At 42.7% G+C, this 18,947-nt stretch overlaps 1 protein-coding gene across 1 annotated transcript; it reads left to right on the forward strand.

Annotated features, from left to right (window-relative positions):
* Window positions 1-1,525: 1,525 nt before the first annotated feature.
* Window positions 1,526-17,039, forward strand: c15h5orf49 (chromosome 15 C5orf49 homolog). The gene is made up of 3 exons (XM_039737083.1): window positions 1,526-1,737; window positions 11,895-12,011; window positions 16,254-17,039. Exons 1-3 carry the CDS (start codon window positions 1,609-1,611, stop codon window positions 16,431-16,433), a joined length of 426 nt encoding a protein of 141 aa, XP_039593017.1. The 5' UTR covers window positions 1,526-1,608; the 3' UTR covers window positions 16,434-17,039.
* The last annotated feature ends 1,908 nt before the right edge of the window (window positions 17,040-18,947 follow it).

An 18,947-nucleotide genomic window follows, 5' to 3' on the forward strand; every position in this document is an offset into this window, starting at 1 on the left:
CTATCTATCTATCTATCTATCTATCTATCTATCTATCTATCTATTATATAGTGCCATTCATATCTATCTATCTATCTCTCTATTATATAGTGCCATTCATATCTATCTATCTATCTATCTATCTATTATATAGTGCCATTCATATCTATCTATCTATCTGTCTATCTATCTATCTATCTATCTATTGACGGCTCACTTTGTCTTCATCTATGGTTTCTGGAATCCAAGCATGACACAGTTTGCACTGAATTATTTAATTATTGCTACTAAAGTTACAATTCTGTAGGAGATCAAGAATGAGGTTTTTATTTTGTTTGGTAAGTAGATGAGACAACTGGCATTTCTTGTCTTGTACCACTTGATATTGGGGGCATAATTCAGGGGTGATGTATCAGGAGGAGGGTAGGATAAAAAAACAGTGATAAGGTGACTAGATAATAAAAGTACTTGTTCACGTTAAGGAGTGAACTATAGATGGAGATTATGTTTTTTGTTACTTACTATGTATTTTCTTTCCATTTAATAGTAATTTTAATTTTAGTAATATTGATTTACAGTTAACAGTGACAGAGTACTTGTCTTGGCATAATTATGTAATGTTAAAAAATTATGCACTTCTGAAATTCTGTAAACTTCAGAACATGTTAGGAAACAGGATATGGTGTTTATTCTGTAGAATCATACAATTATGGTATTCCACAACATTGTCTTTATTCTGGCTTCAAGTTAAAAATCATGCTGCATAAAATGAAAGTGTTCATACATACTGTAGCCTTTAAATTACGGCGGTGTGCTACGATGTGCTGTTAAGGTCCACCTGGTATTTTGTTTAATTAAACAAACATCACTACTGTATGTTTAACTAAATATGCTGTTTTGTCTTAAGATATGTTAAACCATAAATATTTAAGTGTTTGTGCAGCAGAGGGGTTGTAGTGCCTTTTTTATAGTCTGACATGAACAGCAATTATAGACAAACATTTTTTGCCAAGTTTGTGAATATTTCAATGCTCTTTAAGTGACATCCAAATGCCCCTATGAAATTAAAATCACAAAATAAAAGACAGCACTCGTGTTCAGGATAAAATTTTAGGAAATTCTGTCTCCTAAAGTGTCCCTTTTCCCCTTTGTGAGCCACTGGCTACCGAACGGTCTGTGCACGTTTAAAGATACCCATCAACGTAACACGCAGTACCGTCAATCTCAAACTCGTATAGCTTTCTGCATGTGTTGGTTAGCAATTCATCTATTAATAAGGCACGTCCTGACCCCGATACTTCTAATTACCATATAGGAAACAGAATTTTATATGGGTTGTTTCATTGTTATAATAGAAAAGAAAACCTGTTATTCGAGAAGAAAACAGCATCACACACGCTCCTCGCGAAGCTCCTCTTCCAAACTGCAGCCTCCGAACACCGCGGCTCGTCTACCTTTCTGCCAATAAATCGCTTGCTGATTCCAACAGCCAATGACGTTTAAGACAGAGGGCGGGACTTCGCGGGAGCGCGCGTCTCTTGGCAACCAAGGGACGCGGCGTCCATAATTGGCGCGAGCACAGCAGCAGCATTTCATTTATTTGTTGTATTTTTCTTTATACTTCTCAAGATGGAACAAACGACGTCAGAGACACAAATGCTTGATAATGCGCCGATCTCATCGCTTTCATCGTTTAGCTACATTCCTCCCGGACGGAAATATTCGAAGGACCTTAGTTATTTCAATACTGAAGGAAAGGTAAGCATAAGTGAGTAACGCGCGTTATTTCTGTAAAGTAACTTGATCTTCTCACGGACTCGTAAACTCCAATTTAGGGGCCTGGAGGGTCGGAAATAGTTATGGAGAAGGTTGTGTCCATTCATATTCCTACAATGGGACCAATTAATAAAAATCCATCCATCCATCCATTTTCCAACTCGCTGAATCCGAAAGCAGGGTCACGGGAGCCAAATCCAGGGCATAAGGCAGGAACCAATCCTGGGCATGGTGCCAACCCACCGCAGGACACACACAAACACCCATCCATCCATCCCAGCCAACACAGGGCACAAGGCAGGAACCAATCCTGGGCAGGGTGCCAACCCACCGCAGGACACACACAAACACACTAGGGCCAATTTAGAATCACCAATCAACCTAACCTGCATGTCTTTGGACTGTAGGAAGAAACCAGAGCACCCGGAGGAAACCCACGCAGACACGGGGAGAACATGCAAACTCCACGCAGGGAGGACCCGGGAAGCAAACCCAAGTCTCCTAACTGCGAGGCAGCAGTGCTACCACTGCGCCACCGTGCCACCCAATTAATAATAATTATTATTATTATTTGCATTTATATAGCATTTTTCTCACTACTCAAAGCGCTCTGCAATTGCAGGTTAAGGGCCTGGCTCAAGGGCCCAACAGATCAGAGTTCCTTTTGGCATTTACGGGATTTGAACCAGCAGCCTTCCAAGATATGTCAGTTCACAACATTTGGGATGTGGGAGGAAACCTATAAAAAAACACAATGGGAGAACATGCAAACGTCACACAGACAACGATGAGGTTCTGGGAAGCCCACCACTGCACATCTGTGTCACCTGTGTGTGAAGCAGTTCATTGGCAGTGCTAAATTGTTCTATGCATTTATTTATTTATTGATCTTCTGTTTAAACTCAAATTCCCACCGGGGGAAAAATAAAGTGCTCTCTAAGTTCATTGTAGCAATTAGTTCAAGGTACGGTGGCCAGATTTCTGAATTCTTGTCCTGTCCTTCTGAAGCAGTGGTACAACTATGCTAAGTGTCATGTTCTCTTGTTAGATATTTTAATATTGACAACTATGGCAGTCGCTATGACAGAGGCTCCATTTTTACATATTACATTTTTTATCATCCAGCATGGCTTTCACATATGAAGTTTACCATTTCAGTCAGATCACACAAGATCCAACATTATAAACATACATTTCCCTTTTTCCAAAACAAGTGACCTCTATTAAAATTACCTGGCTGCATGGCATTGGCTGCAAAATTACATATCCAGAACGTTCTCAAACTGCTAAAACAAACAAATAAAACTAATGGTGGGTTTAGCATTATATAGCCACCAATGATCCTAACAGCATGCTTCATACTGTATATAATAAACATAGGCACATAAGATGAATAATAAACTGACATCTGACAAAAGAAAGGCATGTAACACTGGGACATTTTTGTCATGGCATAATTTAAATGCTTCAAACTTTTATTGACCCAAAAAAAAAAAAAAAATCTTAGCTTGCATTAAACATTGTTCGAGTTAAACACAGATTTCTTTGATAGGCCGTGATCTACTCCCTGCATCCATGCTTTCTTTCATTGCCCAGAATGGGCATCCATGAAAGGGTACCTGCAACAGGAATTTCCATTCCAGATTTGTGGACGATGGCAGTGGCATACCTCTGTAGTTAAAATTTCATTCTCTGCACTCTCGGGGTCTCCGCTGAGAAGAGATTGTGGATTATTAATTCCAAAGGATTATGGTCAGATTCAACCACCACGCTGCAGCCATATATATCTTCATGAAACCTTTTGCATTTGGAGAGAATCACATATAGCTCTTTCTTAATCTTCGTGTGATTTTGTTCACTTGGATTCAGGTACTTGGAAGTATAGGCTCTTGACCTGCCTTCTTGGAGGATGGCAGCACCTAAACCATGCTGCAATGCATCCACCTGAAGTAGGAGCTCTTTGTTTATGTGAATTTCCCCTTGGGATTACGGTAATAAACTATCTATCTATCTATCTATCTATCTATCTATCTATCTATCTATCTATCTATCTATCTATCTATCTATCTATCTATCATAATAGGAGAGGATCTGACCTGGTCCCTCTGTTATTAGTAGGCTTGTCAGATTTTCATGGTTCCAAAATGGGGCACGACTCATTAATCCAGTGAGTATGCTAAGTGAATATTAAATCGAAGAGTTTCCCCCATGGAGTTTCAAGAGTGGAAACAGGGGAGCTGGATTCCCCTTCATGTTTTGACTAGTTAAAAATGGGACACAATTCCAGGATGGGGTTCATAAAATGGAAGTGCAATGCTTAAAATGGGACTGTCCCAGAAAAGAAAACAGTGTGTCTGGTGACTCAGTTATTTTCACCTGTTTAATTGCTTGGTCATGCTGCGCATCCCCGAAAAAGTTGTTCTGCTTCAAGAGCTTTCTTACGTCTGAAAGCTTAGGAGTAATTTTGGACAGATAATTAACCATTACGGTTAGGGTAAATAATTTACTTTATTAGGGTAAATAATGTATATTATTATCCATCCATCCATCCTCTTCCGCTTATCCGAGATCAGGTTGCGGGGGCAGCAGCTTGAGCAGAGAGGCCCAGACTTCTCCCCGGCCACTTCTTCCAGCTCTTCCGGGAGAATCCCAAAGGCGTTCCCAGGCCAGCCGGGAGACATAGTCCCTCCAGCGTGTCCTGGGTCTTCCCCGGGGCCTCCTCCTGGTTGGACGTGCCCGGAACACCTCACCAGGGAGGCGTCCAGGAGGCATCCTGATCAGATGCCCGAGCCACCTCATCTGACTCCTCTCGATGCGGAGGAGCAGCGGCTCTACTCTGAGCTCCTCACCCTATCTTTAAGGGAAAGCCCAGACACCCTGCGGAGGAAACTCATTTCAGCCGCTTGTATTCGCGATCTCGTTCTTTCGGTCACTACCCATAGCTCATGACCATAGGTGAGGGTAGGAGCGTAGATCGACTGGTAAATTGAGAGCTTTGCCTTACGGCTCAGCTCCTTTTTCACCACGACAACCGATGCAGAGCCCGCATCACTGCGGATGCCGCACCGATCCGCCTGTCGATCTCACGCTCCATTCTTCCCTCACTCGTGAACAAGACCACGAGATACTTGAACTCCTCCACTTGGGGCAGGATCTCTCCCCCAACCCTGAGAGGGCACTCCACCCTTTTCCGGCTGAGGACCATGCTCTCGGATTTGGAGGTGCTGATTCTCATCCCAGCCGCTTCACACTCAGCTGCGAACCGATCCAGAGAGCTGAAGATCACGGCCTGATGAAGCAAACAGGACAACATCATCTGCAAAAAGCAGTGACCCAATCCTGAGTCCACCAAACCGGACCCCTTCAACACCCTGGCTGCGCCTAGAAATTCTGTCCATAAAAGTTATGAACAGAATCGGTGACAAAGGGCAGCCCTGGCGGAGTCCAACTCTCACTGGAAGCGGGCTCGACTTACTGCGGCAATGCGGACCAAGCTCTGACACCGTTGTACAGAGACCGAACAGCTCTTATCAGGGGTCCGTACCCCATACTCCCGAGCACCCCCACAGGATTCCCGAGGGACACGGTCGAATGCCTTTTCCAAGTCCACAAAACACATGTAGACCGGTCGGGCAAACTCCCATGCACCCTCCAGGACTCTGCTAAGGGTGAAGAGCTGGTCCACTGTTCCGCGACCAGGACGAAAACCACACTGTTCCTCCTGAATCCGAGGTTCAACTATCCGGCGGACCCTCCTCTCCAGAACCCCGAATAGACTTTTCCAGGGAGGCTGAGGAGTGTGATCCCTCTATAGTTGGAACACACCCTCCGGTCCCCTTTTAAAGAGGGGACCACCACCCCGGTCTGCCAATCCAGAGGCACTGTCCCGATGTCCATGCGATGTTGCAGAGGCGTGTCAACCAAGACAGTCCTACAACATCCAGAGCCTTAAGGAACTCGGCGATCTCATCCACCCCGGGCCCTGCCACCAAGGAGTTTTTGACCACCTCGGTGACTTCAGTCCCAGAGATGGGAGAGCCCACCTCAGAGTCCCCAGGCTCTGCTTCCTCGTGGAAGGCATGTTAGTGGGATTGAGGAGGTCTTGAAGTACTCCTCCCACCGACCCTAGCGTCCCGAAGTGAGGTCAGCAGCGCACCATCCCCACCATATACGGTGTTGACACTGCACTGCTTCCCCTCCTGAGACGCGGACGGTGGACCAGAATCTCCTCGAAGCCGTCCAAAGTCGTTCTCCATGGCCTCTCAAACTCCTCCCATGCCCGAGTTTTGCCTCAGCAACAACCAAGCCGCGTCCGCTTGGCCTGCCGTACCTATCAGCTGCCTCCAGAGACCCACAGGACAAAAAGTCCTATAGGACTCCTTCTTCAGCTTGACGGCATCCTCACCGCCGTGTCCACCAACGGGTTGGGGATTGCCGCCACGACAGGCACCGACCACCTTGCGGCCACAGCTCCGTCAGCCGCCTCAACAATAGAGGCACGGAACATGGCCCATTCGGACTCAATGTCCCCACCTCCCTCGGGGCGTGGTTGAAGTTCTGCCGGAGGTGGGAGTTGAAGCTACTTCTGACAGGGGACTCTGCCAGCCGTTCCCAGCAGACCCTCACAACACGTTGGGCCTACCAGGTCTGACCGGCATCTTCCCCCACCATCGAAGCCAACTCACCACCAGGTGGTGATCAGTTGACAGCTCCGCCCCTCTCTTCACCCGAGTGTCCAAGACATATGGCGCAAGTCCGGCGACACGACCACAAAGTCGATCATCGACCTGAGGCCTAGGGTGTCCTGGTGCCAAGTGCACATATGAACACCCTTATGCTTGAACATGGTGTTCGTATGGACAATCCATGACGAGCACAGAAGTCCAATAACAAAACACCGCTCGGGTTCAGATCGGGGCCATTCCTCCCAATCACGCCCTTCCAGGTCTCACTGTCATTGCCCACGTGAGCATTGAAGTCTCCCAGCAAAACGAGGGAATCCCAGAAGGTATGCCCTCTAGCAACCCTCCAGAGACTCCAAAAGGGTGGATACTCCAAACTGCTGTTCGGTGCATACGCACAAACAACAGTCAGGACCCTTCCCCACCCGAAGGGAGGGAGGCCACCCTCTCGCCCACGGGGTAAACCCCAATGCACAGGCTCAGTCGGGGGCAATAAGTATGCCCACACCTGCTCGGCGCTCTCACGGGGCAACTCCAGAGTGGTAGAGAGTCCAGCCCCTCTCAAGGAGATTGGTTCCAGAGTCCAAGCTGTGCGTCGAGGTGAGTCCGACTATATCTAGCCGGAACCTCTCGACCTCGCGCACTAGCTCAGGCTCCTTCCCCTTCAGAGAGGTGACATTCCACGTCCCAAGAGCCAGTTTCTATAGCCGAGGATCAGACCGCCAAGGTCCCGCCTTCGGCCACCACCCAACTCACACTGCACCCAACCTCCTTGGCCCCTCCCATAGGTGGTGAGCCCATGGGAAGGAGGACCCACGTTACCTCTTCGGGCTGTTCCCGGCCGAGCCCCATGGGTGCAGACCCGTCCACCAGGCGCTCGCCATCGAGCCCCACCTCCAGGCCTGGCTCCAGAGGGGGCCCGGTGACCAGCGTCGGCAAGGGAAAACGTCGTCCAAAGTTTTTTCTTTCATTGGAGGTTTGTTGAACGCTCTTTGTCTCATCCCTCACCTAGGACCAGTTTGCCTTGGGTGGCCCTACCAGGGGCATAAAGCCCCGGACAACATAGCTCCTAGGATCATTGGGACACGCAAACCCCTCCACCACGATAAGGTGACAGTTCAAGGAGGAGGTATATTATTATTCCTACAGTAATTCCACTTTGTTACCTGATGCTTTCATTTCTTCAATCGCTTTGATATTTTCTGGATCGGGCTTGAAGCCGTCTCTGATAAGTTTGTGGTCTAACTAGTTCCCTTCTGACACACAGATAGTGTCCTTTTCTAAGTTTAACTTTATCCCCTTTTTTCTTAAATTGCTGTAGCATTCCTCTGAGATTTTGGTCACGTTCTTCTTTTGTGCAGCCATATATCAGTGTGTCATCAACAGCAGCATCCAGGCTTTCATATGCCTCATTAATTTTCCTCTGAAACTCTTCTCGTGCTGAAACAATCCCAAAGGGTAGCCTTAGGAACCTATGCCTATCAAAAAGAGTGCTAAAGGTAGTTTAATAGGGATCCCCGATGACTCCGTCTCATGAACCCAGTATGCTGGTCTAGCATCTAGGACACTAAAAAACTGTGCACCAACCAGCTTGGGTATAACTTGTTCCAAAGATGGCAGTTAAAAAAAAAACGAGGTCTCTGGATGGCTTAATTAAGATCATGTGGGTCTAGGCATATTCAAAACTTTCTCTATACCAATGCTTAAAAGTTTGCCCATTCTGTTTTTTTCAATGACTTTACCAGTACATTCTGGCTTGTTCCATGTCCTCTAATTCTTGCCTTAGGCTTTAAATGGTCACAAAGCACCAAGGGGATATTTCTAGGTGAGCATACAACAGGAATTGCTTCAGGTTTCAGGTACTACTAGGGTGTTGTACCGTGTTAGCCATTATGAATGTAGTGAGAAGTCAAGCAAAATGACACACATCTTGTATGAAGAAGAGGCCTGAGTTGCCTCAAACGCTTGCATATTGTAATCTTTTTAGTCAGCCAATAAAAGGGGTACTTTTGCTTGACTTCCCACTACATTCAGGTTTCAGGTAAATTTTGCACTCCTCTGGAAAGTGACCATTGCCCTGAAAAACATTGAAAAATTCCTCCAAAATGCTGCTGCCTTCAAATGGGGTTTTATTGATTGACGTGATTAGTTTATTCAGCTCCATGGCAAGGCACATCCTAAGGCCTAGGACTGGTGAGGAATTTGTATTCTTGATTTAGAATTCCCAATTTTGTATTTGCACCTAAACTCCCAAGTGCCCCTCACATCTGCTGTATCGCCTCCATACCCTACGAGTCTGTGTATTAATTTCTTATGCATTGTGAATACATTTTCTGTTCAGATGTTCATCTGTACCCCTCTGTCCAAAATTCTTGCCAATACACAGCCCTAATAAGAACATTATAAGAATTTACAGGACATGAGAAGAGGCCATTCTGCCAAACAAAGCATGGCAGTCTTATCCACCTAATTCTGTCAAAATAACAGCAAGCTGAGTTTTGAAGGTCCCTAAAGTCCTACTGTCTGTCTTCCACACTACTTGGTAACTCATTCCACATGTCTATGATTCTCTCCCTGAAGACTTCCTAATGTTTCTGCAAAATTTGCCCTTAACAAGGTCCCAAATGTGTCCACGTGTTCTTGTTAAACTCCTTTTAAAGTAACAGTTTTGATCCACTGAACTAATGTTAAAGGTTTAGTTTTCGACACGATGCGCTATAAACATTTATTGTTGTATATTTGTATTGTCTGGGATTTGTCTCTTGACAAGGTCCGTGTATTGAAGACATCCCATCCTTTTTCAGTGACCCACTAAAGTGGGTCGCTGCATTTTTCCGTCTAAGGTTTATTTCTGAGTGGTCCGCTAAACATCAACTCCACGTGTTGCTGAAAACACCAACCAGACTTCAGGCAAATAGGATGACTGCCAGGCCATCTATGGAGCAGGCATGACGGTAAGATCCATCTGTACTATAACTCAGCAAGTATTACCCTTTATTCTGCCACCATGCTGTATTCTCGTGTTAGATATTTTTATTAATATGTATATTGGCAAAGATGTGTTGCAATCCATTTTTATGGATTCATTTTTTATTACCTGACATGCATTTCAGACATGAACGTTACCATTTAAGAGAGATCTCACTAGATTAAACATTGTGAGCATGACACTAACCACTGTTCCACCCATTCTACACCTTTTGTACAATTAAACAACACCATTCTCAAACCCTGACTAATTCAGGGCCACAGGAAGCTGGAGCCTGTCCTGGCCCTATTTGAGTGGGTGCCCCACAGTCAGTCACAGGGCCCATTCACACACACACCCACCCATAAAGTTTTAATTTGGAACTGTAAATTAATGTAATAGGCATGGCTGGGGATGTGGGAGAAGAACTGCAGCCCAGCAGAAAGCTCACCCTAACAGAGGGCAATGTGAAAACTCAACATGAACAGTGCCCAAGGTGGTGGTGTCATGGATAGCTGGGGCCCTTGCCCGCCGGGACACCTCTGCCTTGGAAGGACCAGGGGAGCAAGTGTGGATAAAGTATCATCTCCCCCGGAATGCATGGTCCCATCTTCACGAAATTTGGTAGGTGGCTTCCCTGCGATAACCATAACCGATGTACGTACTTATTTCAGTGGTATGATGCCACTGTCGGCAGCCATATTGAAGTTTCCAATGTCACTAATTCTCCAACTTCCCGTGTAGGTAGAAGGCTGAAATTTGGTACTTATTTCGGTGGTATGATGCCACTGTCGGCCGCCATATTGAACTTTTCAACAGTCTTTGTTACTTAATGGCCCATCTTCAAGAAATTTGACATGCGGGTTCCCAAAGCTAACTGAATCCTACTTACAGACATATATATGTCCATAGCCTGCAGCTCAGTCACCGTGTGAGGCGGCGTTGGGTCCCCCATCCCAACGCCTCCCACGTTGTTGGCTGCCTGCCTATATAAGGCCGTCCGTCGCTCCAGTCTCTACATTCCCTCCTTGCTTCGCCACGGGATTCACGTCTCCCTGCTGATAACTACAGCCTTTTTATTTAATCCACGGCTTCTCCGCTGTTTTATTGTTCATTTATTACGATTATAGTTATTGTGTAGGTATTTTAGACTTACTTTACATTGTTCAGGTACCCATTTCCTTTATCATTCCAACCGTACCCGCATTAACATGTCTATCGAGGTAATCACCATCGATCAAAGAACTGTCACTTACCGAGTGGTTTCCATGCCCGGAGATGGCACCTACCTTCTCCATTCTCTGTGTTACATATTGCATGGCCATATCAGGCTCACTCTTGATATCCGGAGGAACATTGTGTCTTATGTATTGAATGACTGGGACAGGTTCAAGGTGTGGACTGATGACGGTACAGGAGATAATTAGACTACACAGGAGCACTAGAAGAGTGAAATGCTTAAGCCCTTCACCTATGGTTCTACATGTGAGTTGATGGCTGCCACTGAATTGTTCGGTTGTCGCTTTCAAGTGTACCGAAATGGCCAAATATTTTCCACCTTTGGACAACCGCCAATGCCTCTTCAACATCTTAGATTCACAGGTGACAATTTCAGTAGTGGACACTTTGATGTTTATGAATGTTTAAACTCCCAAAAGCTGGATGTGAAGTTATCGATGAAACCGGTTGTATACTTACAACGCTTAACAGATGCCGAATGTCTCTTCAACACAAGTCCTACAAATACTGTCGTAATTGAAACAAACCATGAAACTCAAACCGATTATGACAGCAGCAATCCAAGCTGTGAGATTTGAGACAAGATTACTGTTCACATGGCGACTGACTGTACGTTACATGCTCAAGAGTAAGCTCAGCGCACAGCTTCATCATATTACAACCGGAGGGCCGAACTCACAATGTGGTATACAAAGAGATCCTTAACAAATAATTATTGGTATATTTTCCCTCAGTTTAAAAAGATTTAAATTTCTTCTTAATAAAACTTTTAAGGTAGTACTTTGCACGGGTATTTTGCTAGTAATAAATAAAATGTATTAAAAATAATTTTTATTACATTTGTACAATTTTTCATTTAATAAAATAATGTATGAAATTAATCAAAGTAATTAATAATTATTAATAAATAAAATAATGTGTTAAAATAATTTTTATTAAATTTTATAAAATTTTTCATTTAATAAAATAACTAATTTATTAAATTAATAGTTTATTAATAATTAATAATGCATACAATAATTAATTTATTAAATACATAATTAGTATGACATTTTATTATTATACAAATATTTTATTATTGCTGTAGCTTTCCTATCAGTGTTAGATTTTTCAAAATTGAATAATTTCAGTTATAATGCAATTAAATATTGAATATGGATATATTTATTTTTCATTGCTTTAAAGTGTACTTCATGCAGCAATATGAATGTTAATTTTTATATTCTCTTTCTCTCTATGTTAATGTGAAGGGTCAACATATTTCAGCTTTTGACTGCCATTTCAGAAAATCTGAAGGCTACAATGAGAAGCTTCACCGTGATGACAGAGAACACGCTAAGAGCAGAGGACTTGATGTGCACAGTGAGGTAAAATATAAAAGCCCAAGATTTTCACTGCTTTAAGATGGATGTTTTTCTTAACAAATCATGTAAAAATTTACTTTGACACTCTAAAGAATTCAAATCTATAAAATGGAGAATAATGTTATCTCAAGTTTAGATAAATAGAGTATATTAGTTTTGTTCAAGAGTCAAAGAATCAAAATTATTTTGACAGTTTATCCAAGACAATGATTTCCAAACAAGAATATTGATTTAAGAAGTATTCGAGAATATTCATATGTCGATAGGCAGTTGAATGCTGGAGTTCACATAAAGGAGAGAATGAAAAGTATACAGTAGTCAGGCTCATATTAAACCATCGGATGGCCTTTGACACTTTTGTTCTCCGTTACGTACTTATCTATCTCTGAATCTACCATTTTCATTTCCTTCATGATTAAGTGAAGAACACTTTAATAAGAGCTTTAAGTTTGGTGAGATTATTATAATACTGGACAGCATTTTAGTTCAGTGGGTAGCAATGAGTCCTCATGGATCCAGTGTCTGGGGTTAGAATATTGCACTGAGATGTTGTCCATGTGAAGTGTATGTGTTCTCCATTGTGTTTTCCCAATGTGTACTTGTACACACAAACTTGAATTTGATCTTGAAAATTTCAAAAGATGGCCAGGTTAGCTTACCTTGTTCTAATGTGAATTACAAGTTTGTGAGTGGGCCCTACTACTTTGCTGCCCTGTAACCCTGAATTCGATTAATTATTACAATACCAAATCTTACACTAGTAATGTTTGTTATTGCACAACATTTCAAGTATTTTAGAACATTAGAACAATCTAGAAGAGAACAGGCCACTCAGCCCAACAAAGCTCCCCAGTCCTATCCACTTAATTCTTCTAAAAACACATCAAGTTGAGTTTTGTAAGTCCCTAAAGTCTTTCTGTCTACCATACTACTTGGTAACTCTTTCCAAATGTCTTTCGTTCTTTGTGTAAAGAAAAACCTTCTATTATTTGTGCAAAATTTATCCTTAACAAGTTTCCAATGGCGTCCCCGTGTTCTTGTTAAACTCATTTTAAAGTCATAGTCTCAACCCACTGGACTAATTCCCTTCATACATGTAAACACTTTAGTCAGGTCTACTCTTAATCTCAGCTCTTTTAATCTTCTATCATAATTCATCCCCTGTAGCCCTGGACTCAGACTTGTCGCTCTTCTCTGGACTTTCTCTAGTGCTGCTCTGTCTGATGGGCCTAAAACTGCACCCAATACTCTAGATGAGGCCTCACCAGTGTGTCATAAAGAACCTCCTGTGACTTGTAGTCCACACATCAAGGCACTATATAATCTGACACTCCCTTAGCCTTCTTAATGGCTTCTGAACACTGTTTGGCAGTTGATAGTGTTGAGTCCACTACGTCTCCTAAATGCTTCTCACCAGGTGTCCTTTCAAATTTCAAACACCTGATTGTTTAATCAAACCTTACATTTTTACTTTCTACATGTAATATTTTACATACTGTATACTTGCATTAAATTTCATCTGCCAGAAATCTACCCGACGCTGTGTGCTGTCCAAGTCCCTCTCTAATAATTAACAGACTATCTGCCAATCCAGCTTGGTATTATCTTCAGATTTAACCAGCTTGTAACTTATACTCCTATCCATATCATTTATTAACAGGGTGGGCCACGAAAAAGTTTTTTTTTTTTTTGGTAAAATGATAGAAAGAGAACAACTTAGGACATCTTGTTTGAGTGTTTATGAGTTGTTTTGTTTAGAAGATTTTTGATAGAAATCAATGAGGATGTCAAAATTGAGTGATTTGTAAAAGTTATTAGTAACTTCTAATTACCAAGGTCGTTTGTCTAGAAAATCGTAGAAAGAGAACCATTGAGGATGTCGTGTCTAATTAAGTGTTTAATTAGTCATTTCTAGTTTCCTGAAACAAATTGTAGATTCCTGTTGGTAGACATGTATTCAAATCCAATTTAGGGTGAGGCAGATCTAGTTTTCGATTTTTCATCTGTGGAAGTTCAGGCCGGCCCCAGTCAGATACAGGACACACAATTTATTTTTCCTCTCACAGTGCACAGAATCACTAACAGTATTGCTCACAATTCTTTTTTCTATCTTTCTTTCTGTCTTTCTTTCTTTCTTTCTTTTTTCTGCCACCTCCACTCTTCCAGTCGCAAGCTCTGTCCTCTGCCTCCCGACTCCGGCTCCTTGAATAGAGTGAAGTGGCCCCTTTTATACCTGGATGTGCTCCAGGTGATCCATGATGACCTTAGGCATGGGCCCTGTTTTGTGTTGGTAGAGTATTATTTTACTGTCCTTCCCCCTTTTGTATTATTAAAGTGTAGCCTTTGACAGAATGTCTCAAATCTCACAGACTTACCACCCTTAATGAAGTATTGTACTTTATAACTTCTCCCCACCTTCCCTTCTACATCTATAACCTCAGGCAATTAGGTATAGTAAAAGACAAGCAGGAGTTAAGTTACAATTTAAATAATGTATTTTTGATAATATTCATAAATAATAACAATATCCAAAGTACATTTGAATATTGACAACCATACAACCTGATAAATGGTGATGTGTAGTTCAGGCGGCACACAGACTTGTTAGTTACTTAAAATGTCTTTAGTTAAGGCATCATTTGTGGTCAGCTTTCTTCAGCACAGGCCGCATTGCCTGTCTCAATATGGCTGCCGAGCTGTGCTCTTCATTGTGTTGTCCTTTTCAGTTCATGGTGTGAGATGGTCATTCAGCAGTTTGGTAAGAGAGATAGTGTGAGGTTAAACAAGCAAATTTATAGATTTTCTGCCCAACCCCTACAGCCAATAGAGCTTTGTTGTACTTAAAGGCCAGTTCCAAATAGCCATACTTCAGACCAATCGAGGGACAGAATACCTTCACACCCAACCCCAAAACCATTTGTTAAGGTTAAGCTTGGCAGTTTGGCAGCATGAGAATCACTTGCCAGACTTGTTTGATGCACTTCCCCCAACCCTGTCGTAAAATTACAAAGAGTTTCAATTCTAAAATTCGGGGTCTTAACCATCAAACCATTGCTGTTATTATCAGTAATGTAACACTAATATTACATTGCTTTGCGTAAGTTACAAATAAAGAAATACAAATTATTTATCAACTTGTATGCAAAATTTCACATCACAAAAGGCCCCACACTAGGATGTATCTACTTCCTGTTTTGGCAGCGCTTCCTGGTGTGGCAGAAGTGCTGCATTTCCATGACTCCAGAACCATCTGGGCACCACCTGGCGGTGGCCACAGGCCCCAAGAGGGTTGAGCTTCAAAAGCTCCGATCCTGTGGCCCCAATGCAAACATGGGCAGCTGTGTGTCCCAGGGGAGGTATTGTCCCCCTCCAAGCGTCCCGGCCAGGCAAGGGTCCCAGCTGTCCTCCACGCATGCCAATTTGACATTGTGGTTTGTTGCAGTTTTAAATGAACTTGGAGCAAATCACCTTTGAATCATAATGTTAAGATTACTGAATACCCCTACATGTGCAGGGTTGTAGTCTGTGAGTCAACAAAGTTACTGCGCCACAAGTTAAAATGCACAGCCCCTCTGCACAGCGGTATCATGTTATTGATGTGACAATGTGAACTTTTAGGACATCCCATAGTCCTACCCCACAGCTGAGTCAAATCTCATAGTAAATTCAGATCATCGTTCAGATTTAGTCTAAACACAATACATGTTTCCTACTTTAAAGTTACAGCGGACATTGCTGGATAACACAGCTAGCTCTCTAATTATGCATGGAGCCACCTGATGTACCTACAGAACTTATTAGATTCTGGCCTTCAATGAAAATGGCAACATAATGCTGTGTTTTTGTTGTCCGTGCTGCTGGTCCATCAAAAAAAGTGCTAAAAAAAAAAAATTGCACATTGTAATCAGAATATAAGTTTAATATGTCACCTTTGAAGCCGACGAACGGATGGGAGATAACATCATCCAATACAGAAAATCCTTCCAACGCAGAGACGAAAATGGCAGACTCTGCACATCAGGCCCCCACTTCGGTGATGGCTTTATCATGGCTTTCTTTGTCTGTTATGCCACGGAAACCATCATTAAGTTGTTTCTCATATGTGATTTCTTACCGCCGTATCACTAAGGGAGGGGTATCACCTTTTTATATTATATCCATATGGTTTATGTGACACGCCACAATTACAAAAGCTAGCGCACCCTGCTGGATACACACATAACCAACCAAATTGAATTTTTGCAGGAAATGTCAAGACCTGTGCCTGTCCTGTCCTCATCAGACTATGGGAGACACCAGGCCTACGCTCTGGATAAAACAGACCGACAGCACGTGAGAGTTGGACTCGTACGCTCCGAATTTTATAGGAAAAATGGGATTTATCACTCTGTTGAAGAAGGATATGGATCCGTCTTTCCAGCCTAAGTGGAAATTTGGCTGAAGGAGAATAATATCTAGTTGATTTGGAGCCTTGTAAGTGGCACCAGTATTCATCAAACAAAGTTCAGCATGGTGATTAAAACAAAGAATTAAAATGATGTCGAGCGTGTGCATTATTGCTGTGTTTGCTTAGGTCTTTCTGCAGGTTGATGAATTTCCTTCCTCGTTCCTAAGACGTGAAGGTTAGCTGGATTGGTGACTGGTGCTGAATGAGCACTGAATGGTTTGGAGATCTCAATCCATCTGTCCTTCAGGGCTTTGGGATGAGGAAGTAAATCGGAGAACAAACTTAGTTAGGTATCAGAGACATGACAGCCTCATCCATCTTGCAAAGAACCTGCCAGGATGGGTCACGAAACTGAACAGGAATGACTGGCTTTAGAAAACAGATGGATGGATGGAGAAAACTGGAGAGCTGACACCAGAATACCATGAATGGCACATTGTACGATGCATATTACATGAACCATACAATATTCATCTACTTTTGGTGCCGGTAATTTTGTTTTACACAATTTGTTTTACTGTATTATGCTGGATTTCTAAGACAAAAAGCACTTATAAGGAAAATTATACTGGATTAATATTTTTGCAAATGATTTAGATTAAAAACACATATATTCTAATCTTAATGTGCTTAGTATTTATCACTGTGAAATGTTTCTTTTAATTAATTATCTCAAATGTATGAAATGTTTAAAATCATCTACTGTATATTTTTGTGGATGTATGTTGTTGAGCGTTACCTGCCTGGCAAAAGGTGGTAACAGACCAGGGAAGGGTCTGCCAGGGGTCACATCAAGAAAGAGGAGCTGACACTTAGGCCGGGTTTATACTTCACGAGACGCGACACTCCTGATGCACATTTTACGTAAATCTCGAGGAATCTAGCAGGTGGCAGTGCGAGATATCATCACCGTGAGAACAGGTTCGGCTTCGCTGTCTTGTGAATTGCCTGAAACATCCATTAAATTCCGATGACACCTTGCCACAGTATCTCTGAAAAGAATGTTTAATGATTAAATCCATCAGTCCAGGGATTTGTCCGTTTCAGCAAGCATTGGGCACGAGGCAAAAACAATCCCTGGATGAGGCATCAGCTCATCACAAGGTGAATACAAGCACTCACACATACACACACACACACACTGGCGTCATTTTAGTGCCACCAAATCTGCATATCTTTGGTATGAAACCAGAGCCCACTGTGGAAACGCAGCAGGAAAACACGCAAACTCCAGGCAGGGAACAGAAGGGACGTGACTCCCTGCAAGACAGCAGTGCTACCCCTCCGCCACCATGTCATCCCCATGTGTGTAATCAGTAAGAGTATTCATCATTTAAATGAATTAACGATTTATCTGTAAAATGTAATGTACATACTTTAATGCATTTCATCATGAAAGTGATATCAAGCATAAATGTAAAGATTGTAAATGTACAGAGAGTTGGAATATCATACATTTAATGTGTTCTGTGTTGCAATCTATCGCTGTCAGGTCAGGAGGAAGCCCCCGAGAATAAAAAAGAAGGCACAGAAGACGGTATGTGAGTCTTTTAAAATCTATCGTGTCATTACGATTGGGAATATGCGACATTTGAATAAAAAAGCACCACAAATGCATTTGTATGTTGGCATTTTGCTTCACCACATCGAACCATTCATCAAACATCGAAGCGCACACATCGATCCTCTGTCAGGTAGATAGTAAACAGAGACTCTGACGTCACGTTCCGACTTTTGGCACACTGCGCCCCCCGATTTTTTGCTGGTACTGCAAATCGCGCACGCGCCGCGTTAATTTCATTTAATTCAAATGAATGCTGGGAATGAATGGCAGCCATGATACGTGCACATAAGCGTTCTGAGCGTGAAGTATAAACGAGCCCTTCAACTCCATCAACATATAGCAGTGTACATAAGCACCAACCACAAGGCGGCAGTGGAGTCAATCAGTGGCTTCTGTATCTGTTAATTTAGGCTTATGAGGGCACTGCTGAAGAAAATGTCCTCGTCAGTTTGTCAGAATCTTGGTACAGACCTGCTCAGTGTCATCGCTGGTAGAGGACATAGAAGGAAGTCCGCCTTCTTCTTCATGCTTAACTCATTTTGTAACTTCTCATTCTGTCCATAAACACTCCACTGTGTCTCCACGTTGTGCAGAAAGCTTTCTGTGGATTTTGGCCCCTGAAATGAATGCTGCTTGCTGTTCTTCTGTGGTGCTAAAGGAGAATGGAGTGGCCGTTTTTACTCCTCGAAAACAACAAGAGAAACTGACTGATCGGCATCTGACCAAAGACACTCCATGTTTCTACATCTGTGTGAGGAAAGCTGAACAGCCAACCTAAACAAAATAAATGCAAAAGTGCAGATAATTATTGACTCATCCTCAAGGTTTGTCTTGATTTGTGACAATTATTTTGTATGGTTTTCATGACCGTATTGTTTTTTTCCAGGATTGATTCCATTTTATGACTCTGCTGTCAAGACGCCCGTCT

Source organism: Polypterus senegalus, chromosome 15, assembly GCF_016835505.1.
Source record: "Polypterus senegalus isolate Bchr_013 chromosome 15, ASM1683550v1, whole genome shotgun sequence".
NCBI lineage: Eukaryota > Metazoa > Chordata > Cladistia > Polypteriformes > Polypteridae > Polypterus > Polypterus senegalus.

What these genes read in the sequence shown, in the direction of transcription:
- c15h5orf49 (XM_039737083.1), top strand. Translation starts at nt 1,609, where the DNA reads ATGGAACAAACGACGTCAGAGACACAAATGCTTGATAATGCGCCGATC. An exon ending in ATTTCAATACTGAAGGAAAG is followed by an intron (nt 1,738 to 11,894) that starts GTAAGCATAAGT and finishes GTTAATGTGAAG; the next exon opens with GGTCAACATATTTCAGCTTT. An exon ending in GACTTGATGTGCACAGTGAG is followed by an intron (nt 12,012 to 16,253) that starts GTAAAATATAAA and finishes GAATTTTTGCAG; the next exon opens with GAAATGTCAAGACCTGTGCC.